The 26,388-nt window shown below is 51.1% G+C and overlaps 1 protein-coding gene across 6 annotated transcripts in view; it reads right to left on the bottom strand.

Annotated features, from left to right (window-relative positions):
* Positions 1 to 204: 204 nt before the first annotated feature.
* Positions 205 to 26,388, bottom strand: part of HNF1B (HNF1 homeobox B) — a 61,399-nt gene continuing 35,215 nt past the window's right edge. For 2 of the 6 annotated variants that reach the window (XM_034641188.1, XM_011231892.3), the window contains 5 exons: positions 21,835 to 21,995; positions 15,953 to 16,088; positions 12,124 to 12,318; positions 9,399 to 9,517; positions 206 to 1,191 (listed from right to left, as the gene is read on the bottom strand). In XM_034641188.1, coding sequence (XP_034497079.1) covers positions 1,171 to 1,191; positions 9,399 to 9,517; positions 12,124 to 12,318; positions 15,953 to 16,088; positions 21,835 to 21,995 — 632 coding nt within the window. In that variant the 3' untranslated portion in view covers positions 206 to 1,170. Of the gene's footprint in view, positions 1,192 to 9,398; positions 9,518 to 12,123; positions 12,319 to 15,952; positions 16,089 to 21,834; positions 21,996 to 26,388 lie in introns of all 6 variants that reach the window. The other 4 variants (XM_002924886.4, XM_019805560.2, XM_019805561.2 and 1 more) reach the window with 4 other exon arrangements.

The following is a 26,388-nucleotide window of genomic DNA, read 5'->3' as shown; positions in this document are numbered from 1 at the left end:
TGTTGCCTCCCGCTCTGGCCAGAGCCCCTCTGAGGGGCTTGTGGAGTCTGGCTGGGGGATCAACTCTTCTTACCTTAGTGGTGCAGCCGGCACGGAGACACTGGGACACGCAGCCACGAGCCCAGTGGAATACGTGGAAAATTCCAAGGGGAGTCGGGGCCGGGGGGTTCTTGGTGGAACCCTGGCAGAGGAAGCGTCAGAGACAGAAATATGAGACTCTGGGCAGTGATAAAATAAACTGTTTTAATGGGAGGCTTTTGGAGAGGGTCACGTTTTCTTGTGCTATCAAGCAGCCAGTTTTCCTGCCTTGCGGTGTCTTGGTGGTGGGCTGGCTGAACCCCCTGGCCCCACCGGAAGCTGGGCTACTAGTCTGACACCAGGTTCAGCCCCTCCAGGATCCAGACGTGTGTCTTCACAACAGGAGACTGGAGAAGGCTGGCGGTCAGTCCCGCCTCTACGGTCCCAGTGTGTGTGTCCAGGCCTGAGGGACAGGGGCAGGAGCCTTCACGTACGACTCAGGCTATTTCTCCATGGGGGGGAGGGAGAAGGGGGCCAATCACTTGGAAAATTCAACTCCGACCTTTAAAAAGAGAACTAATAGACACTTTAGTATTATATACAGGGTGGGGGGGAAGGAAGCGGAGGGGGGTAATTGCACTTAATTACAGTAGGTTATAGTTTACACCCATTGGAGAAATTTGCTTCTTCAAAAGAAATCTCAAGATCAGCTGGGATGGGGGGGGTGGGAGGTCGCTGATATTTACAGTGTGTTTGGCTCAGTTCAATAGCACGTGTCCTCCTTATTCAGTAACAGATTCAAGTTTTTCGCATCCGTTTGTTCGGTGAAGGAGCGCAGCATAGACACGGCAGCTCTCTCTCTCTTCCTCCTCCGTGGCTTCTGGTCTGACCCGCAGGCCAGATGGGAGTACTCGCCGTCCTGGGAGAGGCATGGCGACAATACTGCATAGAAGGGGAGGGAAGCTGCACTCTGGGGCTGTGCCTCCCAGCGGGTTGTCCTTGTCCAGGCGCCAGCAGGATGTCAGGCAGGCAGGGACCTCTCTCGAAGGTGCTTGTCAGGCCACTGGCCTTTTCCGCGACAGCTGCCCGGAGGGGGACGGTGTGGAAAATAGGGTCCTTGTTGCTGTGCGCAAAGTAAGTGATGGGTGGGCATCACCAGGCTTGGAGGGGGCACTGCAGAGAGAGGAGAGAGAGCTCAGCGGTGTGCATTCAGCAGACAACGCCATTCATCTGGCTTCTCCGGGGGAGACGAGACCCCCCTCAGCCAGCCGCGGGCTGAGGACCCAGTGCCCGCTCAGTGCCCCGGGGTTGGTCCTGAAGCACGCTCCCTTTAGGAAAAGTCGCGAGCCAGGTTTCCCGGCCACTTCAGAAGACAGCAGTGAATTGCTGCGGACCTTGAAACAGTTGTAACTCGCTGACCTTTATCCAGAAGTCAAGCTCCGCTTTCTGTGAGCATGGGGTTCACAGCACGCTCTGTGCGGTTGCAACGGCAGCCAGATGGGAGCTCTTGCCTCTCGTGGACGTAAGGGTCCTTTTCCTAATGCCCCTAAGGGTCCCCTAGACCACTGATCCCCAAACTTTAACGGACCTATGAATACCGGAGAGCCTGTGAAAAGCTGGATTTCGATCGAGTGGGCTTGCGGTGGGCCTAAGCACCTGTATTTCTTTCTTTTATTTTTTTTTTAAAGATTTTATTTATTTATTTGACAGAGATAGAGACAGCCAGCGAGAGAGGGAACACAAGCAGGGGGAGTGGGAGAGGAAGAAGCAGGCTCTCAGCGGAGGAGCCTGATACGGGGCTCGATCCCAGAACACCGGGATCACACCCTGAGCCGAAGGCAGACGCTTGACGACTGAGCCACCCAGGCGCCCCAGCACCTGCATTTCTCGGCAGCTCTCAGACTGGGCCAGAGCTGCTGGTCTACTTGTGCAACAGGCCATGAAGCACAGGAGAAAATCGCCACTTGCTCAAACGACCCATCAGGGAAGGCGTGTGGGAAACTGCAAAGTGCTTTCTATAGGCTTGTTCCCATTAAGACAAGAACTCTGGGCTGAAGGCTTCTGGTGCCAGACTTCCAGGTGGGCGGGGGGGGCAGGAGACCCCAGAACAGATGGAGAAACCCTCCAAGAGGAGCCACGCCCCCCATCCTGGGGCAGCTCCCTTTCCAGAGCCCTGGGCCTCATTCATTTCGGCTGTGGTGGAACATCTTTCCCATCTTTTTCTCTCCAGGGAGCCCCTTTCGCTTCCCTCTGTCTCTTCCTTCCCTTTCACTTGTTTTGGCAACTAAGAGGAATGTTCTGCCTTTTGGCTTAATGGCTCTTTCTCTAAAGATTCTTCCTTAAACACTCAGGAGCTTACACATGCGTGTACACACACACACACACACACACACACACACACACACCCCTATCATTACTGTTAAAGGCCTATTATCGCATTATCTCATTAATCAGCACTCCCAGCCATAATCCTGTAGAGGTTGCCATTATGTCCATTTTACAGATTAGGAAGACAAGCTCAAAGAAAGCGAATTATCCACGGTTTCAGAACGAGGGCAGCGTAGAGACAGAGATTCAAACTGGTTCTGGGTGACCTCGGGCACGTGTTCTTTCTAGTACGCTCTGAGGTGAAGAGTCTTCTCCCAGCTTTGTGTTCTTAGTCAAGGCACTCTCTCTGTGCCTCAGTTTTCTCACCTGTGAAATGGGGGCCGTTGAGGACTCAGACGAGCCGATACACGGGAAGCGCTCAGACCTAACACTGGGCTGCGCAGGGCGCCCTGGGCTGCGAGCCCTCTTCAGAGTGTGACTGAGCTGTGCATTCATTTGAGGGGACAGGTTCTGACCCTTTTAAATTCTTGAGGCCCTGGTCAGGGTCCTCTGATACCCTTTGCCTCCTCTTCCTCCCGCCCCCCACCCCCACTTCTGAGTCTCTTTACTTCCCACTATCAGCCTTTTTTCCAATTTTCAGATTTCAGGTGAGGAGAGAGAAAATGGCTTGTGACCTTGCAGGTTTCAATAGAAGAGCAAACAAGAAGGGCAGATAAGGAGACGCCAGCGAGATTCTATGACCTGTCATTAGGGATGGGCTTCCCAGCTATCAAATGTTTGCTCACATAATAAAATGGTGGCAGAGCCCTAAATGTTGTCAAAGGCACTAGAGTTATTCGTCCCCTTCAGAGTCTAAACACAAACAGCTGATAAGGGGTGCACTGTGGTCCCTCAGAACCAAAGCCTGGCACACCCAACCCCACGGGGGCCCTGCCCAGAGGATCTCTGAGGGAACCCTCCCTCTGAAAGGGGTGGTAGTAGCTGTGGTGATGGTTAAGGACGTCCTTGCTCTAAGGGAGCGGATTACATATGGTCAGAGCTAATGTTTACTGAGGTCCTACTGTGTGCCAGGCACTGCGCTAAGTAAGGGCTTTACACACATCCTTGTATTGGATTCACACATCAGCCCTTTAATACAGGTAATTATCATTCATTCATTTAACACATTTTTGAATGCTTTCTACAGGTTTAGCACTTCTTTAGGCACGGGGATGCAGCCATGAATAAGACCCTGTCCACATCCTCACAGAGTTTATATTCTAGAGAGAGTTTTGAACAATAAATAAGTAAATGAATATATGTGTGTATATATATATTGCACATGTGTCTCTAAGTAAAATTTCAGGGGGAGACGAACGCTCTGTAGAAAAATAAGCATAATAGCAGGTTAGGCTGATCTGAAGGAAAAGGGAATCATTTACAGAGGGCAATCAGGAGGGGCCTCCTTGAGGTGGTGACATTTGAGCTGAATGAGATGAGGGAGCAAGCATGCAAAGATGTGCATTATGGAGTGTTCAGGGCAAGTCCTGAAGTGGGATCACTTCAGTTCTGGCTCAGCTGAAGCCCACTGGAAGAGGGAGGATGGGAGGGAAGTGAGAAGGCCAGGGTCCACAGGGGGCTGATCACACTGGGCCTAGGAAGCTTCCATTTCGGCTTGGTTGCAATGGGAAGCTACTGGAGAGTTTTGATAGGGCAGGGGGGACATGATTGGATTCCCCTTTTAAGAGATAATTCTGGCTGCTACGTAGTGAACAGACCATAACCACCATCGTGGGGCAGGAGAGAGAGCAGGAGTGGGAAGTTGCGGCCACCGTAGGGAACCAGTGAGGGAAGGGGCTGGACTGGTGGGGTGGTGAGAAGCATTCAGATGTGGGATGCATTTTGCAGGATTCCTAGCAGAACTTATCCAGGGACTGGTTGTGGGGTGTGCAGAGAAGAATCAAGGAGATTCTCAGGTCTCTCCCCTGAACATCTGGTACCATTTTTGGAAATGGAGAAGCCCAAGGAAGAAGGAGTTTGGGTAGGGAGAAAGGGGCAAAATGAAGAGTTCCCGTTTCAGCGAGGCGTGTCAGATATATTAAGCACGTATATATCCATGCCAAAGATGCACCGGATTTGCGAATGGGCTCTCAAGGGAGAGGTCTGTAAGGAGATGAAACTACCAGATCCCCCCGTGTGGACACTTGATCCGAAGCCATGGGATTGGAGGAGATCATCCAGGAGTAAACGCAGTAGAGAATGAGCCCCAGGGCCCTCCAACAACTGCATGTTGGGAAGACAAGCTGCCGGCTATGGAAATGAGGAGTGCCACAGTGGGGAGCACCAGGAATGGGTACTGTCCTAAAATCCAAGTGAGAAAAGGAGGGAGTGATCAGCTGTGTCAGAGGCAGAGACGGAACAGTACCCACTGGTTTGACAACATGGTGGTACTAGTGAGTGGGACAGGAGAGGCTTCAATGCCGTGTGAGGACAAAGGCCCGTCAGGAAGAGCTTCCAGACAGAAGTGGAGCTGAGGACGTAGAAACACTGAGTACAGATAACTCACCGCTATTATGATTGAATTAGATTAATTATGGCTCTATTAATTCAAAGTAACAATGGGGCACCTGGTAACAATGGTGCTCAGCTGGTTTAGCATCCGACTCTTAATTTCAGCTCAGATCATGATCTCAGGGTCATGAGATCGAGCCCCATGTCGGGCTCCATGCTAGGTATGGAGCCTGCTTAAGTTTCTCTCTCTTCCTTTCCCACTGCCCCTCTCCCGCCTTTCTCTCCCTCTCAAATAGATAGATAGATAGACAGACAGACAGACAGATAAATCTAAGATTATACTTCCAGTTTACCAATAAGGTAACTGAGGCCTGAGAGAGACTGCAAGTAATTTGCCCAGAGCCTCACAAGGGACAAGTTTGTGTCCTTGACACAAGGAACATTACTTCCTTCTACCGTCTGAACGTGGGCGCAGGAAAATAAATGCCCTCTGCCGTTTACAATCCTCCTTCCTAAGCTGGAGAGACGCACGGCGTTACCAGCAGGGGAAGCTGCCATCGGCTGGGTGTTCTGAGCCTAGCGCTGAGCCAGGTGTCACAAGACTTCCTGCCTTTAGTCCTTTCGTCATTTTCGTATTACTAGCAAGGAGCCCGGCACTCAGAGAGGCCAGGACCTTTCCCTGAGGTCACACAGGTAGAAAGTGGTAGGCTCTCAGCCGGTCCTGCCTGACCACCAGTGGAGAAGGCTGGGACGTGGGGAAGCTGCCGGGGTTTACGAGAGGCCGTCCACCTCCTTGTCAGCATCCCTGAGCAGTGACGGCTGGGGGTGGGGGGAGGGGCCTCTCCTGACCTCTCTGTAAACTAGGAAGGGGAGCAGTGGGTACAGAGGCTGTGGAAACATGATTCGGCGCCCAGCCTGCCCACACTTGTTCCACCCCATGTCAGGGCTTCCCGCAGTCTCGTTCCAGGCTGGTGGGGCGTTGTTTTCTAGGAGCTCAGGTACAGACCCATGCAGATGGGAGCTCGCTGGCCCCCACGGCGGAGGGGGAGGCACACAGAGCGAGCCCCCGCCCGGGGGTTCCGGGAATGTGATCCACAACGAAAACACCTGGATCAGATACAAGTTCAAATCCTGCAGACGCCTGGGTGGCTCAGTGGGTTAACCATCTGTCTTCGGCTCAGGTCATGACCCCAGGGTCCTGGGATCGAGTCCCACAGCTTCTCCCTCTGCCTGCCCCCCCGCTCCTGCCCGTGGGCTCTCTCTCTCTGACAAATAAATATCTTTAAAAAACCAAAGCAAAACAACACAACAAGTTCAAGCAGGGAAAGGTAAGAATGGCAAAGTGCCTAGAGTGTTGCTATGCAAATGGGAAGTTCTCAAAAAATGCTAGTTCTTAACTCATTCATTCGTTCATTCATTCATATTTACTGAACGTCTACTATAGCCCCAGCATTTGGCTAAGCACAAAGGGCTCTGGTGCTCTGGGAGGCCCCTGCACAATCTGCTTTTTTCCTGGGAGTCCAGGGGTGAGAGCACATCTGTGAGTCAGCATAAAAATGGGAAGCAGGGGTCTGGAGCCCAGGCGCAAGAAGGGGACGTGCTTGAGAGATGGTCCTCATCCTAAGACGTTTTATTGATAGAACCTCCTTTGACCCCATGTAGACCAAGCAATGAGTTAAATTTTGAAGGAGTCGATAGAAGGTATCTCCGAAGGGATCACAGGTAGAAAGGAGAAGGAGGGAGTCAGCACTTGGAGTACCTGACCATGTCCCAGCCACTCTCTCAGGCACTGTGAATATCCTGAGATGGGGGTAGGATTTTCCCCACGAGAGATGCAGAAATGGTCTTGCAGGGCAAATTAACTGCCCAAGGTCACATGAGGGGGTGGGCGCGGGGAAGGGACCGGGGTTAATGCAAGGCTGCTGGCTCTTCCTAGCACTCTGTCTTGAGCACTGCCCGGGAGGAGGCCCTTGGCCCACAGAACCTGTGCGCCCTCAGGGCCCCACTGCATGCACACATCAGCATACTAAAGATTCAGGGGAGCCCTGCCTTGGGGTGTTGAGCTGTTGAACCCAGCCGTTCCCCCAACCTACACCAACAAGGAAACCTCCTCTCCTCACACCATGCGCCCCCCCACTCCCAGCAACGGTCCTGAAACTCCTTTTGGAAAAGAATACTTTAGAACAAAGAGAAAGCAGAATTGCCAACCAAGTCTTTTCCAGAATTCATTTCTGACCCTTTGCCTGGGGACCAGAGTTAGTACAAATTTTCTTCACCTTGGTTCTTTCTGTCGGCAGGCAGCACCTCTACCCTCACTTGACTTCATCGTGCTTTCCCAGTTCTCTTCTCCTTCAGTTTGGAGGAAGAAAGTTGCCTGATTGGAACACCTTTGTGGGCTGAATTTTATGCCTGCTCCTGACCGTTAAGACTGCAAGAGCAGCAAATGCCGTGGGTATGTCCGAGATGGAGATCGGAAGGCAAGTATTGTTTAGGTGGAAGGAATCCAGGATTTAGAGTCAAAGCCCAGAGTCTGAAGGTCCAGCTCTAGAACTGACCACCTGTGAGACCTTGGGCAGGTCACTCTCCCTCACTGAGCCTCCGTTCATTCCTTTGTACCAAGGAAGTTGCAATAAAAAGAAAATGATGAGATCGTGTTCGTGAGAAGTATAACCCTGAAGTGCTCCGTGAATAGTTTGATTCTAAGTGGAATCATCTTTCTCACTGTCCCAGAAATGCGTCTACCGCCAGACTCCTGAACGCCCAGGGACTTAGGGACAATGCCACGGTGGTTCTCGAGGGCTGTTCCTGCAGCTTCGAGGTCGGCTGGCCACTCTGTCCAGCGGCGGGGAGAAGCCACCTGGGGGCCAGTGCCGCGTCTCAGAGAGCATCTCGAAGTATTTTGATTAAGAGACCATTTCCTGAATTCAGAGGGCTTGTTTCAACAAGCAAGCATCAAAGTCAACTTGGGAAAGACAGGAATAATTAATCAGAGCCCTGTCTAGGGCTGACCAAGCGGCAGATGGATTGATAAACCTTTCAAAGGGGAAGGTATTCCCAAGCAGGGCTGCTGCGCCTGGCTGCCCCCTGATTGAGATTTGTGAGCGCAGATAAATGTTTTCCCTGCTCACTACAAAGAGTGGGAAATCACACGGGAGTCGAAGGGCAGGGCAACTGGGGGGTGTCCTTTCATCTTCCATTGGGTGAGAGAAGAGTGGCAGAGCAGGTCCCACACACCTCTCCCTCTCCCCCCAGCTCAGGAGCCCAGCTGCCTAGGCCGCATGTGTGTGTGTGTGTGTGTGTGTGTGTGTGTGCGCGCGCGTGCGTGTGTTCATGAGCACACACACGCACACCTAAGACATGCCAGGCACTTAATCTACATGACCTCATTGAATCCCCAGAACAAGTCCATGTTATGACTCTCATTTTAAAGGTGAAAAAATGAGGGCTCAGAGAGGGCAAGGTCACCAAACAAGGGGCAAACCCAGGAACAGAACCCACCTGCTCTCCAACACTGCAGGAACAGAAGGAGATGTGGGCACAGGGAGGAGCAGAGAACCCAAGCCCATGAGAAAACCTGCTTGGCAGCACATGGTAAAGGAGGAGGTGTGAGTCGTAGGACTCGGATGGAAAAAAGGCCATCAACAAGCCCAAAACCGGCTGAGAGCCTCTGACATGAAGTTCAAGGCTGTCACCTACTTATCTAGTAATCAATAGAGGCCAAACAGTTCCCACACTGCACAGACCCCAGCTCCTAAAAGGTCCTATTGTATTATTCTGGAATTGTCATGCGTGTTCAGACATCTTGTCCTGTTTCCTGACTCTTCACGTCCTGTGACAGTCCAGCTGTCCAAGCTGCAGTGACGAGCCTCGTCTTTGGTTGGCTTTACTGCTCCATCAGCTCTACCTGGAGATGGGAACTAGCCACCCCCTCAAAGGGGGACTAAGCCTCTGGGTTCCCCACTTTTAGTGTACCGGGAAGTCAATTCTAAGTTGACTTGATAAAACACCAAGTAAATGCAGGCCCCTGTAAGGCCAGACTGTCTACTGGGGAATCTCCACGGGTTGGGAGAACTGCGTCATTCTCTGGAACTTACAGCGTTCTGGGTCCAGCATGCATCCCAGATGGGGGAATCGGCCTCAGGACCCTGGTTCCCTCTCCCCTTTTCTATGGATTAATTTGTGGAACACCTTTAGGGATCCCTCTTGCAAAGCATGAAACTCTACAGAGGGTGTGACTTTCCCCAGTTGCCCTTGGAAACACCTTTTCCATGGACCACCGATCAATCCACGGGGGAATACTCAGTCTCAATACCTAAAGGCCCCATGTAACCCAGTCTCCAGTGATTTTTCAAGCTCTGTCATTCAGTGCTCTTGTTGGGGAAGCTGGGGGAGCAGAAGTCCCTTTAGCCTGTGGCCCATCTTCTTTGCCCTCTGACCTCGGGGATTCCTTTAGCAAGTAACGAGGAGCCTGGGAAGGACCAAGCTCGGCCCGCACGTGCCATCCTCTCTGCACATCGACAGCCTGGGTCGTTACCCCCTCCCCCACTGCCGGCTGCCGTTACCTGTTTACTGGAAGACATGTTGGTAAGCGTACTGATGCTGTTCGTATCCGTGACCACCATCGCAGATGGAAACCGGGAGGTGTGGGAGTACTGGGGGGGTTCCTGCTTGTGTGTGTACACTGCAGAGACAGAGCAAAGACAAAGTCAAGGTGCAGATCACACAGGCCGATACGCAGCTACAGACCCCCCATCCCACACCACAGCTCCATGTTCCGAGACAGAGAAAAGGGGGGCGGTGCTGGTGATGTTTTGGAAGGCAGGGTGATGCGGCAAAAAGAACGTCCATGTGTTTAAATCCTGGCTCCTCAATTAAGTTACATAACCTCATTTCCTCATCTGTAAAGTGGGAATGATAGTTGCTGTAGGATTAGAAAACTTCATGTGTAGGGGGCCAGGGTGGCTCAGCGTTGAGCATCTGCCTTCGGCTCAGGTCATGATCCCAGGGTTCTGGGATCGAGCCCCGCATCGGGCTCCCTGCTCAGCGGGAAGCCTGCTTCTCCCTCTCCCACTCCCCCTGCTTGTGTTCCCTTTCTTGCTGCCTCTGTCAAATAAATAAATAAAATCTTTAAAAAAAAAAAAAAAGAAAACTTCATGTGTAAAGTACTTTGTAGCAAATAAACAAACAGCTTTGCACAGTGTCTTGTAGACAGTAGTGGGCAGCACTTCTGTTCTCCTGACTTTCAGTTAAATGTTCGATGCCTTGGCATCAACAAATGGCCCTCAGGCATATGTGCTGCATTGGAGATTTTTGGTCAAAAAAAGCTCTAAGTCGCTAGTAAACATACACGAGCCGGCCGGCACAAGTGTATCATACCTGCCATAACTCAAGCACCAGGTCTTACGCAAGCAATTATGAATTAATTAATAATTATAATTAGACATGGGTGTAATTCATTGTATAATTCTGGGTTGTTCCAGTTTGTGCTAAAATGACATCACAAGTCATATTATGACATCACATAGAGATGAAGGACAATAGACAAGGGAGACTAGATGCAAATAAGACATTGGGGAGCATGTGACTCATTTTTCAGTTTTTCCAGTACTTGTTCACCAAGTCTAGAACCTTTTGACTCGTGTGATTTATCCATTAGATTTACATACATTCTAAGTCATGTGACCAACAGGAGCATGTGGATGTTTGGCCATGAGGGAGGGACCAGCCTATTCTATCTACCACAGCATCCTCTAGTAGGGGACGGGGTCAAGGTCACTGCCTGCCACCCCAGCTTGTCCTTCCTGCGGAGGGAAGGTGGTTGTTGCCTGGTCCTGGGGCCCCCCGCTGGGCCTCGGCAGTCCAGAGCTCACTGGGGACCACTCTCTGACAATTCCACCTGGGCCTGGCAAGGGGGCAGGGACAAGTGGGGGCATATTGTCAGGCCCCAAACAGAAGGAAAGTGGATACATGTGGTCCCAGACTCTGCTACAGGTTATGGCAGATTTTTCCAGAAGCCACAAAAAAATGTGGCTGGAATGTGAGATGGTACTTAGACACCAGCTCTGCAGGCCTGGGGTGGGGAGAGTGCCCCGAGGAAAGAAGGCTGAACTTGGCTGCTCTTCCTCAGACCCACCGCTCTGACTGAGGCAGCCAGGGGAGAAACAAAAATCCTCTTCCCCATTCCTGCCTCCTCCCATGAAAAAGTCCCTTAATAAATCATCACCTGCATTTCTGTAACTCTTACATTTACCAAACGCAGTTCATACCTATCCTTATTTCATCTCCATAATCCCTCTAAATAATCACCCCACATTATTTACCTCATCTCCACAATCATTCTACTTTTCATTTTATGGATGAGGAAATTGAGGCTCAGAGTGGCGAAGTAACTTTACCAACGGCTACACAGCTGGTAAGCCTGAGAGCCAGGATTTAAATCCTAGGTTTGTCTGACTCCAAGACGATCACTCTATTCCAGAGCCTTCTCTGGTATTCCTTGGGACCATGCCTGCTGTGATTTCTCCCCAAACTTGTAGGCCAAGGGCTGTATCCTGACCTGGCCAGAGGGCTGGCTGGGGGCCTGGGGCTCAGGATGGAGGGCAGACACACAGTGGGTGGGAGTGGGTGGGAACTAACTGGTTGAAAGATAGGACTTAAGAGTAGGTGTAGGAATGGGATATGAGAAATAGCCTGGGGGCAGGGAGGAGCACAGAACCGCTACTATTCCTTACCCAAGATGGCGCGTGGGTGGTATTTTCCACCCATGTCCTATGTCCATGTTCTCAATTAGAGATGTTTGGGGTATATAAATTGGACAGCATGGGGATTCTAGAAGATTCTTCAATTTTAGGGAATGCAAACTGCATGCCCACTCTTACCATTTGCTAATGGCTACCTGGAATTTTAGACTAAAAAGGCTAAGTTGAGGCTCGTGGGGAAAAGGCGTGGTTGCCTGCTGAGATCGTCCACGGTTGCCAGAGTGGGAAACTGTGGTATGTGTTCCATACAGTGTAACCCCTGCTCTGTATCTCCAACTCCCCTTTACATATAGGCCTCGACTGTCCTCTTCAAACCTTCCCCCAGGAGTCATGGAGGTAAAGGGTAGGTCTAAGAAAGGCACAGACCACACAAGAGTGAGAGATTGTCTGGGTTGATAATAGGTAGGGAAAAGTAACCAAATCAATATACTTCTAATCAAGTACAGATCCAGAGAGGGCGGGGGTGGGCTGCTTAGGGCCCTTGGTGGTGACCTCCCCCCTGCACCCCCCCCCCCCCCCGCGTCCTTACTGTGGGAATTCTGCAGCTGAGTCACCGCTGCCATGAAGGGCTGCTGGGTCATGTGGCTGCCGGGGCTCTGCTGCATGAGGGGCTGCTGGTGAGGGCTGTGTAGCTGCTGGGAGAACTGGACAGGCTGCAGGGCTGCCAGGCTGCCGGCCACACTGTTGATGACGGGGACGCTCTGTGCTTGGGAGGTGTTGAGGCCTGTGGGAGCAAGATGGAAAGATCAGAGGTGGCTTCGGGGATGGGGCAAGGCACGGCCACCGACTGAGCCCCTGCTATGTGCCAGGCACGGCTGGGCCTCGGTGACAGATTGCACGGGAAATGTTTTTATAGATCCATTGTACAGACAAAGAAAGTGAGGCCTGGAGAGATTGACTTGCTCACATTCCACCGTGAGTTGTGGATGGAAATGGGCTTACACAGATTCGAGGCCTGACAGTCATCCTGGCACCTCCCAAACTTGGCTGCCCTGAGGTTGCCAGGACCCTGAGAAGGTGGCCTCTAACTAGCTCACTCCCTCCAGACCAGACTCCAAGAGAGGCCTGCCTGGGTGGGTACCCTACCCGCAGCTAAAGGCCGCCACTCTAAGGCACAGATCAGCGCCCAGAGCTGTCTGTCCAGCAGAGGGCAGGAGTGTTCAGGAACTCACATTCTGATAAAACAAAACAAAAACAAAACAAAAACAAAACAGCCGCACTGTCCTGTCCTAGGAGTATGAAGCCAGAAGACCCTCATTTAGCGAACCCGAGCAAAGACCCTGGCAGAGGTCAGGTGTTTATTCTCTTGACTGTAGCAGAGAAGGGGGAAGACACCAGACCTCGGCCAGTCTATGAAGTAGGCCTATCTTATCTGGAGGCTCAGGGCTTGTGGCCTCAAAAGGCCCAGGTACTGGGAGGAAGAAGTCGTAAGTTAAAGGCTAGCAGTTCACAGTGGCTCCTGCCATCTTTCTGCTCTGGAGGTGTGAGGCCTCTGGTGCTGTTCGGTGTCTACTTCCTGAGGCCCCTTCAGAACTGGGGCCAGCACTGCAGAGCCTGGGTCCCAGGCCCCCCTCCCCCTCACTCCATGTGCTCCCTGGGTGGGAATCTGGGGGAGAGAGCCAAGCCAGGGTGGGAGTGGGGATGAGAGGCTCAGGGGCAAGACACCCCGACCTCTTCCCCAGAGCTGCCAATGTTCCTTTGATCCTGCCTTCTGTGAAATGGAGGGGGCAGGATGGAATGAAGAAGAAAATCCAGAAAAAGGTCTCTTTCAGGCAAGCATGGAAGGGACCCCTAGAGGACCTTTCCTGAAATGGAGAAGGTTCCAGAAGCAGGTTTGTGGGAAGTCCTCTGTGGAGACAGCATGAAGACCTCAGCTGTTGCCTACTCAGGGCTTTAGCTGATACTGTTACCAGGAACCTAAAAGGTGAGACCCCTGAGCACAAGTGAAGGGAGAATAAGCCCCTTCCTGGCTCTTTGGGGGTGGGAGCCGGGGCCGGGTCCTCTGATCCCATTCAGAATGGCACTATCTCCCATTCCCCAGGGACTCAACTCTCCAAGCCCGAGTCTCACCTGATACCCTGATACCCCATTTCCCTCTCCTACCTTCCACTGGGGTCTCCTGGGAGGCCCCATGGACTCGCTGTTTTCCTGGGAGCCCATTATTGCTGCTCTTCTGGGAAATCTCTGCCTAGAAAAGCAAATTACCCTGTCGACAGTGGATGACATTTGAGGGCACAGTTCTGAAACCTGCCTGTACTTCAGAATCATCTGGGGGAGCTCTTTAAGAAATATACATTCCTCTGCCTCACCCAGGACTTAATGAGTCAGAACCTTCAGAGGTGAGGCCCAGGAATCTTATTTTCAACACAGTCTGTGATCCTGTGCCTCAATTCCAGGATCGAGAGCCACTGATGTCATTCCAGCCCCACGGGGTGTGACTCCCGGCCTTTTCACCTGTTCTCTGGGCGCTGCTTCCTGCCTGAGAAGCATGTTGTCCATCCAGCAGATGAATACAGAACGAGGGGCTGGCAGTGCCAAGTACTCTATTACGACGTTCTGCCCAAGGCAGGACCCGCAGACTCCACGGGACGAGAGCTGGCCAGAGGAGGGTGCCCACAAGCACCCTTCAGCCTGCCGCTCCACCGGCGAGGCCCACGTGTCTCAGCCAAGATCCCTGGCGACCCTGGCCATGCTTCATGCTCCCCCCACCGCAAGCACGCACACACACATGCACATGCGCCAGGCACACCTGTGCTGCCCGTCTGCGGTAGGAGATGAAGAATGCAGCAAGAGGGTAGAGAAGCATGGGTGGAAGAAATCAGGAGGAACAAAACCGAAAACATATGGAATAGCTTCTGGGAAAATTTTAGCTGAGACAGTGCCTAAGAAACATAAGAATTGTGTGTGTGCCAGGCAAAGCTTGATGTGGGAAGAAAGGAGGTAAGTGGGATGGTTTGTGTATCTTTTTGGTTGTGGGAATAAAGAGGTGACACAGCTTACCCGTGGGTCTTTTAACCAAATCTTCTAGAAGGCAAGCAAGCTGGTTTTAGGTATCCTAGCTCACTCTCAAACCCTGGTGTTAGTATGGTTACCATATTCCTGTGAAAAGGCAGTAAGTTTAAAATAACTTTTTATTTTGTGAGTCCTCTAAAAGTTTCTCTAGTCTCATTTCTCTCTGCAGAAACAAAAAACAAGAAATAAAAAAACAACAACTGCGGAACGCATCAATTTCTGAGCAGTTGAGGATACAGCGAGAGTCACACATGCTCAGTAAAGCTGTGAGCCTCCCGTGGGCCTAGCCCTGTTTTGCCCTCCAAGAGCACATAAGCCACTCTCCTCAGGAGTGATCTGAGTTGCCACCTCAGCTAGAGCTGACTTAGAGAGAGAAGAGAGAAAGAGGAAAAGGCAGGAACAAAATGAAGAGGTGGTCAGCGTGGGCACTCAATACGGGGAGGCCACAAGGACAAGCGGGCGATATCAGGTGGAGAGAAAGATGAGCGATGTGCCACCCTCAGATCTCTCCCGAGACTTCTCGGGATGTCTTCCCAGGGTCACGACGATGACTTGGCCTGAGCTCTCAGGAGGAAGCTGAGAACACACCGGATCCTCATCAACATTAGAATTCTGAGAGCAGCGTCCAGAGAGGCGGCCCCCGTCAGCCTTCCTGTGCCCTCAACTGGCCCGTCTGTGAACAAGAGCCTCCTAGAGCTGGAAGGACCGGATCCATCCCCCGTCTTCAGGCATGGTTCTCCTTAAAGACTCAGAGACGCTACAACAGGTCCTCTCAGAGTTCTCTCTGTACTTTTACCACTGGCCAAAAAGGTGTCCTCTGACCACACCAAATGCCCTGTTTGGAAGGAAGCCCATCACTGCTCCACCTTCGCCAACGCCCAGAAACCTCAGCACAGCTTCCCGGAACATCTACCACATCCTCAGGGGTAGAAATGGACCCGGGACGAAAGTATAAGCTCTGCTATTACACATACTCACGCTTTATAGACTTGCAAGCATGTCTCTATGCCCTGTTATTTGATCACCTCAGCAACCCATTTTACAGATGAGGAAACCGAACCTCATTAAGGTTAATGATTTGTCCCAGGATGCACCGCTGGTGAGCCATGGCCAAGATTCAACGTGACTCCATTGTTTTCTCTTTCTTTAGGCTGAACAGTCCAAATATTGTTGAGGAGGGAGATAAGGAGCTAAACATAAGTAGAATCAAATCTATAAATGGCAGGTAAGTGTGAGGGGGGCCTTCTCCAAACCTTTTTAAAATCAGGTTGACTTACTTCCCACCCTTCTTCTCCCTGCTCCCCTCCCTCCTCCCCCCAGGTTTTCTGACCAAGAACGGAGCTTACTTTGTGCAATGGCCATGACTCCAGAGAGGGGGGTCATGATGAGGTTTTGAGATTGCTGGGGATTATGGTGGGACAGGCTGTGGATATTCGTCAAGGTGCTGACAGGGGGCAAACCACCTCCGGAGACGGAGATCTGCTGGGGAGAAAAAACAAGAGCAACGTTGAGTGGAACAGGGACTGCAAAGAGCAGGGTCCAACATGACATGGCTTAGCAATTCCTCAGCACAGCTAACTCACCCACCCATTCATTCACTCACTCACTCATTCACTCATTCACTCACTCACTCATTCACTCACTCACTCACTCATTCCTTCACTCAACAACAATTACAAAGCATCCGCTGTGGCACAGACATAGTCCTAGACGCTGAAGATCCAGAAGCAAAATGCACAACCACCCCTCCCCGTATGGTGTTTCTATCTTGACTATCTGAGCTATCTGACTGCCTTAGGGATTCTTCTGCTCCTGGGTAACACGGGACTGTCACCTGCTCAGATTGGAAGTATCCTCTGTTCTGCTCCATGCCTTCTCTCTTACTGGTGCTAAAGACACGTGACTGCTAAAAATGACGACTCAAGTCTGCCCGAGTGAGAGCAGGTTAGGGACTCGGCAGAAGCACAGGAAAGCTCTCACGGACGCAGGCTCCACTAAGTACCGCTCACACGGTAACCGGGAGGCAGACACTCCATCGTAGATCTGTATCAGCTGGATACGGTATCAGGTACACACATCACTGTTTCACTGATGAAAAACCCGAGGCTCAGAGTAGATATGTATATTGCCTAAGATCCAATAACCCAGCAAGTGGTATATGTGGTATTCAAACCCAGGGCTGCCTGACTCTGGAAGTCAAGTTCTTACCTTTTACAGAGGACCTTTCCCCACCCCTGCAATTATTACTAAGGGTTGGGGGAGATCAGCCATCACTGGGCTTCTCTTCCTTTTCCGAATCTCCACTATCCATTAAAAATGGTTATTTTTTTTGGTCAAGGAGCTGATATCGTAAAGACAAAGCTACTAAATGATAAGCCCTGGGCCCCAGGTGCCCCCATTCTGTTGTACCATTATACTTTAATGACAGATGAGTAAGAGAAAGCTACTGATTTTAATGTGTTTACTTCACACATGGCCACTTTGCATCCTTTCATTGAGGATCAAATCCTTTTATTTATTCCTCATAGTGTCTTTTCCTTATTGATTTTCTTCACTTTTCCAAGTGTATAATGGCATCACAAGCACACATCTGATAGGGTCTCTTCCTTGCTAGTACTAATATGTGTATGTGTCTTATTGGATTGGTTAGAACTTTCTAAATAGTATTAAACAACAATTGTCATAGATGTGCTTGCTTTGATTCTGATGTTTTCAGAAATGCTTCCAATGGTTCCCATTAACTATAAAGAGCTATCAGTTTTACACACACACACACACACACATGCACGTGCACACACGCACATACTTTTTTTGGTGACAAAGTAGTTTACTATTTATAGTTTTAAAATAATTTCTAAGGGCGCCTGGGTGGCACAGCGGTTAAGCTCCTGCCTTCGGCTCAGGGCGTGATCCCGGTGTTATGGGATCGAGCCCCACATCAGGCTCCTTCAGTGTGAGCCTGCTTCTTCCTTTCCCACTCCCCCTGCTTGTGTTCCCTCTCTCGCTGGCTGTCTCTATCTGTCGAATAAATAAATAAAAAATTAAAAAAAAAAAAAAATAATTTCTAAAATTATTATTAAGAAAGGATGTCTCCGGGCACCCAGCTGGCTCAGTCGGTGGAGCATGTGACTCTTGATCTCGGGGTTGTAAGTTCGAGCCCCACATTGGGTGTAGAGATTACTTAAAAACAAAATCTTGAAAGAAAAGAAAAGGAAAGGAAAGGAAAGGAAAGGAAAGGAAAGGAAAGGAAAGGAAAGGAAAGGAAAAAAAAGAAAAGAGAGAAAGAGAGGGAGAAAGAGAGAGAGGTGGGGGAGGAAAAAGGAAGAGAGATGCCTTCTGTCATTCTGAACTACTCCAGATGTTCTCGATGGCATCAGGACCACCTGGAGGTACGTTAGTGTTAGGATACATACATTCATGTCTGAGTAGTCCAGTTGCCCTTCTTCCAGAGCTTTGCCAAATTGTCAAATGATTGGTCTCACACCAGCACCTGGATAAGACACTATCTCCAGCCCTGACCTTCTGGTCAACCCCAGAGCTTCCAAGGTTAATTTGAAAAAGAAAGAAAGAAAAAACCAAACAGGTTTGTTTGTGTTTTTAAAATGGGCATCAAGAAATCAGTTGGGGGGGGTTATCATGTGACCAAGAAGGAATTCTGACCACATCAAACAAGAGAGAACCAGCCTGTTCGCTGGACTTGTTTTTCGAAATGTCAGAGTCATTAAAAAAAGAAAGAAAGAAAGAAAGAAAGAAAGAAAGAAAGAAAGAAAGAAAGAAAGAAAGAAAGAAAGAAATCGGTAACCTGCCTTCAGTTTTCCTTTGGGTAATGTAGTCCTTTGGAGAAAGTCAATGAAGTGACGGTAATCTCTGCTGTTTCAATGTTTGATTTTAATGGTGAAAGAAACGCAGATGCCAACCATAAAAACACCTTCGAATGTGCACGGCTTTAGAGCCTGTCAAGTGCTCCCACTGATTGCCCTCAACAGATGACACAAGCAGGGAGGGCGTTCTCACCACTGACCCTGCGTTACCAATGAAGAGACTGATCTCCCCAAGAGTGGACAGACCAGCTCTATGTCACCTGACTAGTGAATGAGGAAGGCAGACTTCACACCCAGTTTTGCTGGAGTTCAAATCCCTTCCACTTACTATTTTTGGGTAATCTTGGTCAAGTTCCTTCCCACTCTAAAATGCAGCCAGTATTTTGTCCTTGCCTCCAGGACTGAAGGAAGCCAGGGGTTGCCAAGGACACAAGTCATGATTCTTACATGATAGTTTGCTGCATTTGAATTACGTGAATGCTGCCATTTGCAGTACTTTCGCCGACGCTAAGTGCTTTACTGCCTACAACCTGCAAGGTTGGTGTTGCTTTCCCCACATTGCGGACATGGAAATGGAAGCTGAGAGAAGTTAAGGAATGTGCTCAAGAAGTGGTGCTGGTGTTCGGGGCGCCTGGGTGGCACAGCGGTTAGGCGTCTGCCTTCGGCTCAGGGCGTGATCCCGGCGTTATGGGATCGAGCCCCACATCAGGCTCCTCCGCTGGGAGCCTGCTTCTTTCTCTCTCACTCCCCCCTGCTTGTGCTCCCTCTCTCGCTGGCTGTCTCTATCTCTGTCAAATAAATAAATAAAATCTTTAAAAAAAAAAAAAGAAGAAGTGGTGCTGGTGTTGAGAGCAGGCCATCTATCTCCCAGGCCTGAGCTCTTCACTGCTAGGTCATACTGCTTTAAACTATGGAAGTATCCAGTATGTGTTTTTTAATTTTTATTGTTATTATTATTTTTTCTTAAGTAAACCCTATACCCAATGTGGGGCTTGAACTCGTGACCCCGAGATCAGGACTTGAGCTGAAACCAAGATTCAGACACTCAACCGCCTCAGCCCCCCAGATGCCCCCCAGTAGGTTCTTTAAAAAAAAAAACCAACAACAATGTTCAACACACACAAACCACAACCCTAAATCTGGCCAGCTTTTTGTCTGTGCACTTGGGTACAGGAGAGGGAACAGACAGTGCAAAGGAAAGCTCACAAGGATCAGCAATATTTCCAAAACTAATCCCTGGGGGAAGATTTTGAATTCACATCCTACTGAATGTCCGTACACAAGAGATTGCCACTCCTTGCCCAGGGCTCGTCCAAAGAACCACAGCGCTACAATCCATCCTCACACCAACCCCACAATGCAGGCATTATTATTATCCCCCATTTCATAGATGAGGAAGCCGCAGTTAAGCAACAGCCACCCTACTGCTGATAAACAACAGAGCCCAGGACCTGGACACACGGGTTCTCTTGCCTGCGTTATTTTTAACCATATTCCACTCTTGCCTTGGTGGACCACAACCTGTGATGCACCTGTTATATATTAACAGAAAACAGATTCTTGCATTTGGGCATCCAGTAATAGTGACATAACATATGAGCCAGGGTGTTGGAGACTAGTAAAAAGCCGGTCCCCGCAAACAAGCTTCCAGGTGTTTGCTAACGTTGAGGCGTGCTCTCTTGGTCAATCATCAATCCAACAATGTACTGCCCATTAGGACACTGCTGAGTGGAACAGGAAGCAAGAAGTGTGTCTGCAGGCTGCCTTTGGAGCAGCCCTGGCCTGGGCTGAGGCCACTCGCCTCTTGGGAGAAAGAGCAGGAGGGTCCAAAGGGAAACCCTAAGGACCTTCAAAAAAGAGGAATGGAGACTTGGAGGGTTTCGTGGACTAAATCGAGACCTCTTTCAGAAGCCCCCCTTCTCCAGAGCAGCTTGGGCGATCCCTACCCCTAGCCCGTCTGGGTCTCAAAGTGACTCATCAAGACTGGCCTGTGCCTCTTACAAGGTACTGCGTAAACTGTTCTTCATGAAAGAGCAGCTTAAGGGATGAGGGGAGGGCAAGGGGGCTGCCGAATGCCTCCCCCAGGAGCACCTTTTCATTGTCGGGTGCACAGACCACTACCCGGGCTAGCCCTCCCCTTGGAAGCTACACTCTGTTGACTCGTCCAGGGAGCTGGGGGCTCAGCCACCTGTGACTCACCCTTCCTGTGTTGCCTACACAGCGCGCACACGTCAAGGTCTGAAATGGCATCTGCTCCCCGTCCCCTTCCCCCGCTCTGGCCCGCACCTGCCTCTCTCTGGGTCAGACACCTTGGGGGAATGTGTGCAGCTCCACCTTGAGGGTGGAAGCCAGGAACCTGCAGCCCCTCCCCCACCAAAACACAGAGCATGACCCAAAGAATAAAGTTTTCCATTTCCTGCCCTTACTGGTGTCGTAATGCTTGTCTCTCTCACCGGCCGCGCTCCCCTGCCCTTGTGTTGCTAGAGAATTAGAGCCTTGCGAATTCAGAGTCTATTCCTCACCAGGTGTGCTAAACTTACATCTGGGCGTGTGGTGTGGGTATGACCACAGAAAACTTCATTTAAAGAGAGGAACACGGACATTCACATCACACCACCACCGCTGGCATTTCCTGACTATTTGACACCTTGCTGAGTCTCTCCCTTGTTGGCACATTTGTTCCCCCAACAACCATATTGTGATTACCGCATTTTATAGTTGAGAAAGAGAGACCTAGAGAAGTTCAGTAACCCGCCCAAGGCTACACAGCTAATAAGTGCTGGAGCTGGGATTTGAACCCTGGTCCCTGGAACTTCAAAGTCCGTGTTTCTCACTTGCCTGGCAAGCATCGCCCCGCCCCGCCCCACCTGCCATTTTGTGCAGTGCTCTTCCCTCAAGTACCGTCGGATGTCCCCGCTCAAGAGGTCTCTCTCCACCCCCCGCCGCCCCCTAAATCCTGACTTAATTTCTCTCCTTGCCACAGCACCAAGGGGTGGTGAAGAGAAAGAGGGGGCTTGTTTCAAAGTGAGGTCCTCTCGGAGGTGAAAAGCCTGGCTTTGGAGGCCTTGGGGGGGTGGGTATGAATGAACATTTTATCAACAGAAATGTCACTGGAGGCCCCAAAACAAACAGTGTCCCACCCGGCTTGCTCCTTTATGAGGCATTCAATCAATAAAACGAGAGCAGAACTCTGTCAGATTTATTGGCGAGGTTCAAACCGAACACCTCTTCCACCCGCCAAAGGCTGGGTCACCAGTCCTACCTTTCCGTTCCAACTCTGGACAGCCCCCATTTTCCCCAATGGGGCTACAATGGCTCATTGTTTGAGGCAGGCCTTGTGAGAAGTTGTGTTTGTTCTGCCTCTTATCTTATCAGCTCCAGAGCTACAACGGCCCAGGTGTACTCACCATTTTACCATCAGGTGAGAGGAGATTGTGGCCAGGATCCAGACTGGCTGGGGAGACTTGCTGTAAAACAGACTGGCTGGTCACCATGGCGCTGTTGCCATGGTGGCTGATTGTTGAGGCGGAAGTGACCTCATTGTTCCCCGGCTGGCTATAGCGCACGCCTGCAAAACAAGACAGACCCAACAGCAGCCATAAGTGCCCCCAGGGCCCATCGACTCGGCTCCCCTTGTTTGCAAGGGTGGACGCCAAGAAAGCCCAGTTGCCTTCTCCTCTCGTCTGCCCACAAGAAACACTGGCTGTCTTTCTCTAGGGTAAAGGTGGCGTGGGGTCGACTTCAAATTCCAGAACGTAAGCTCCATGAGGACAGGGCATTTTTGTCTGTTTTGTTTTGTTCATGACGGTATCCCTAGTGTCTTGGCACTTGGTAACCACTCAATATGTATCTGTCAGAGGCAAGAAGGGAAGAAGGGAAGAAGGGAAGAAGGAAGGAAGGAAGGAAGGAAGGAAGGAAGGAAGGAAGGAAGGAAGGAACTCGAATGAATGAAAGGATTCCCCTTGTTGCTTCGGCACAGTTCTTTCAGGATTTAGGTGCTCAGACTGGCCTCTTTCTGGCGAGAGTATTTCTTTTATTCCTTGAAATGCCTTCTAGAAATGTCCCCCTAGCATCTCTTGGCAAGATGGGGCTGCAAAGGATGAGTAGACCCATCGACAAAGAGGCACTGGCCCAGGGACCCTGTAAGAGCCACGGAAGGCATCCGTCTCTGCGCACCACTGTTTCGGCTGAGCCTGAAAGGCCCTGGGGAGACGTGGGCAGAGCAGGACAGGGATGGGGCTGCAGCTGGGAGTCTGTGACTCTGGAACTCACATTGCTCTGAGGGGGTCCCGCCTGGCTGACTTCCAGGGCCCAGGGGAAGGTGCGTCTGCCAGGACAGCGGGGGCGGGGGGGGGACGGACGGACGGACGACAGGCAGCACTTACTGGCGGGGTATGGATGCCTCAGTAAACTACTGCATTTTGGTCTGCAAGGGAGGCGAGAACCAAGCATGGTCACAGCCTCGCTGCTGGACCCTCCCTCTTGCTCAGGAACCAAAACAGAGGTCTGCGCCCGGGGAAAGGGAAAGTGCGGTGCAGAGGCGGCCTCTGGAAGGAAGCTGGGGGGGGGGGGGGGGAAGAACCTGGGCCCGATTTGCAGGGTCAAAGTCCTGCTGGACATGCCCACGAAACAAAGACAAAGCTGGGGGTCGCTGGGACATCTCACCCTAAGCTCAAAGCTGACAAAGACCGTGTTCTTGTTTTTCACTTTAGATTCAACAAAAAGGTTTGAGGGACCCTGTGTCCACCTGCAAGGGAGGGAGACCAAGTGCTCCGGCATGCAGTCATTTGGAGAGGCGAGCCAAAGCCATTTGCCAGCTTCCCCACATTAACCTTCACCGAATCAAGCACACTGATTCTGTCGGTCGTCTCCCCTGGCCCTGCTTCCTGCTCCCCCTAGAGCCACACCCTCCCAAGGAGGCTACGAAGTCCCTCCAGGAGCTCCAAATCACAAAGACGAAGCTTGCCAAGAGGAGACCCAAGCCAGTTTTCCTGGCATCGTCTGAAGGACGTTACCCAAGGCTGACGTGACCTAGAGCCTCAGAGGGCTGGGAAGAAACAAATTATAAAGCAGGGTTCTAACTTTCAAGGGCAACCTCCTTGACTCCGAATGGCTTGATGTGTGCTCTCTGGGCTTCTTCTATTGGTGGTTGTCCCCTCCTCTGATGCATGGGGCCGCCGGTGGGGGTGGCGGTGGCAGTGGGACAGCATTGGACTTTGGTGGTTACTGGTCTAGGGCACTACACTTTTGGGGGAACCGGAGCCATGGAGTTAAAAGGAGGCAGCTCTGCCTTCTAACCAGCAGCCCCGGCCCAGTCCTGCCCGTGTTGCCCCACAGCTGCCTGCGGCCCCGAGGTCTCCTACTTATCACCTTCTACTCCGTCCCATCGGGTCACATTAAGTTCTTTTTCTCCGCTCACATTTGCCACTGGGCTCCTGGCGGGATGCGTCCAACAGCGCACAGTGTGGTTATGCAGAAGAAGAAAGATGTGTGCCTTGTGAGCTCAGGAGCCAGACCAGATCCAACGATAAAGAGGGGAGGCAGGTTTCAGATCAGTAAGAGGAAGAATTTTCTGACAAGGAGGGACAGTGAGAAGCCTGTGGGCTTGGGAGCCAGACAAACTCAGGCTCGAATCCCGACTTTGCTCTTTTGAAGGTGGGTGGGCTTGGGAAAACGACCTCCCTCTCTGGGCCGTAGCCTCCTCTCATCCGACGGAGGTAATGCTTCCTTAACAGGGCTATTTGGGGATAGGAGAAAATAGCTATAAATCTCCTAGCACAATGCTAAATAAATGGTAACTATAGGTGGGGAGGGAGTTGGTATGGAGAGGGACCCCAAGGTATCTGCTCTAAGACTCTAGAATTCTAGACAACTTAGGGCAGATGCTAAGTACTGAATGAAGGACCTGTCCATGGACAAGGGCTCCCAAAGGATCCTACTCTGCAGAAGCCCTGACATTTTGCTCTGGAAGCAACTTGGGAAGCAGGCCTGGCCCCTGCCCCTCTCATTCTTTCCTTTTGGAAGGACTGGACTTCACCCTGTTTTCTCCTGCTTTCTCTGACTCTCTGGCCAGCTATTTACCTCCCCAAGATGCTCTGCTCCTGAGAGAGTGGTGATAACGCTGGGGGTCAGGTGTGTGTTCACCTCCCAGCCTGTCCCCATCATCGATTCAGCCTCAAATCAAACAGACTCTGGTTTTAGCCTATTTAATTTGGCCGAAGAAGAGGGCCAGTCCTCTGATGATCAAATATGGGTCACGGGGAGGCTTCTCCCCTACCGCAGGCTACATAATTATTTATTTAAAAATAATTAACCAAGGATATCCGCAGGAAACAAAAGCCTTCTTTAGGAAGGAGCCTGGCAGAAGAGTGTCAAGAGCCATTTGTTAAAACCCAGGCAGTGTAGCCCAAGGCGGCTGTGGTTTTTAAGCCTTGTTTTCTCCCCCAGCAGAACCTCATTCTAGTAGAAATGTAAGGGTGGAGCTGTTCTGTTAAAAGACCGGTGGCAAAGGGAGAGCATCGGGCTGGGAGTTAGGGGATCCCTGTTTGATCTCAGCTCTGCCTTCAGGGTATTGGGTGAACTCCAGCTTCCTCCTCTCTGAGCCAGAGGACTGCCAGCTGTGGGAGGGGGCCATTCTCACTGCCGAGTGGGGTGGGAGCGAGGCAGGGGACTGCTCACCAGCTCCGGATTCACCTGTAACCTTTCCCACCGGTGCTCCTCTCACCAGGATTTTGGCAAACCCTCTGGGCCCCGAGAAGGTGGCTGCAATCGGGCACCGCCTTAAAGGAGGTGTGGAGGTGGAAGGTGTATCACAAGATATCTGCTGGCGATCCACCAGGAGTAGGTGTTCTTGTTAGAGGAAGGAGAGGCTGGGTCCTTGTGGATTTCACAAACCCAGAAGAGCGCTTCAAAGGAGAAGAAAAGTGGAGGCGGCTCTGGAGCCAGGCAACCCAGGGGTAAATCCTGGCTCTACCACAGATCAGCTGTGTGACCTTGGGGAAGTGACTTAACCTCCCCCGGCTTCAGTTTCTTTGCTGTTAACAGTCTCTGCCCCTTAGGTCACTGGGAAGAAGATGAATGACTTAAGGGATGGGAAAGTCCCCAGAACATGCTTGGCACGTAAGAGTGGCTCAAGATACCTCAGGTCCTTCTATTTGGGGACTGTCTTTGTCTAAAAGACATTTTCAGGAAGGCTGAATTCACAAAACTTCACTGAGCCCCTATCACATGCCAGGTACTGTGCTAGGGAGGTGGAATGGCTTCTTCCCTTCTTCCTTCACCCTTGCAAGCTCTGAACATGAATATAGCACAGAGGCTCTGGTTTAATACTGACTGACCAAAGATGGTGGGTTAACAGGCCCAGAGGTCCCCAGAGGAGATATGACGCCAAAAGGTGGCCCTGTACCCTGCACTCACTTCCTGGCTCAAGGCACTCATTGACCATGTCCCCACTGCTGGTCCTAGAAACGACAGCATGTGTGTCCAGCAGCAAAAGTCATTCCAGCAAGAATCTAGAGACATCCCTGAGATCCTGGTGAGGAGCTGACCTGCTTCACCTGTTCCTAGGCCTCAGTATCATGACCTAAGCATGGCTCTTTCTGAATTCCTGATGGCATGTGGGACAGAGACAACTCATCCGGTTTCTATGCAATATGACTGATCAGAGGTATCAAAACATGAACAGAGCTCATGGTTCCAGAAGCCAGCATCTCCATGCTCTGCTTCCTGCACCAACACCCTCCTCCAGGGCACTCTTCACACTGCTGCAGCTTGGGATTTCTTTCTAAAACAAGCTCGCACCATGTCACTGCCCTGTGTGGAAACCTAGGACAGCCCCTCACTGCCTTCTGGAAAAGCCCCAACCGCAAAGACTAGCAGAATTGTGTTTTGGTGACTCCAGCCCCTTAGCTGCGTCATCTCGCACAACATCCCACACAGCCGTGTCAGAGCACCTGCTGTCC

This window comes from Ailuropoda melanoleuca, chromosome 13, assembly GCF_002007445.2.
Source record: "Ailuropoda melanoleuca isolate Jingjing chromosome 13, ASM200744v2, whole genome shotgun sequence".
NCBI classification, from domain to species: Eukaryota; Metazoa; Chordata; class Mammalia; order Carnivora; family Ursidae; genus Ailuropoda; species Ailuropoda melanoleuca.
Note: the sequence above shows the minus strand (reverse complement) of the source record. Positions and strands in the feature narration are given on the sequence as shown.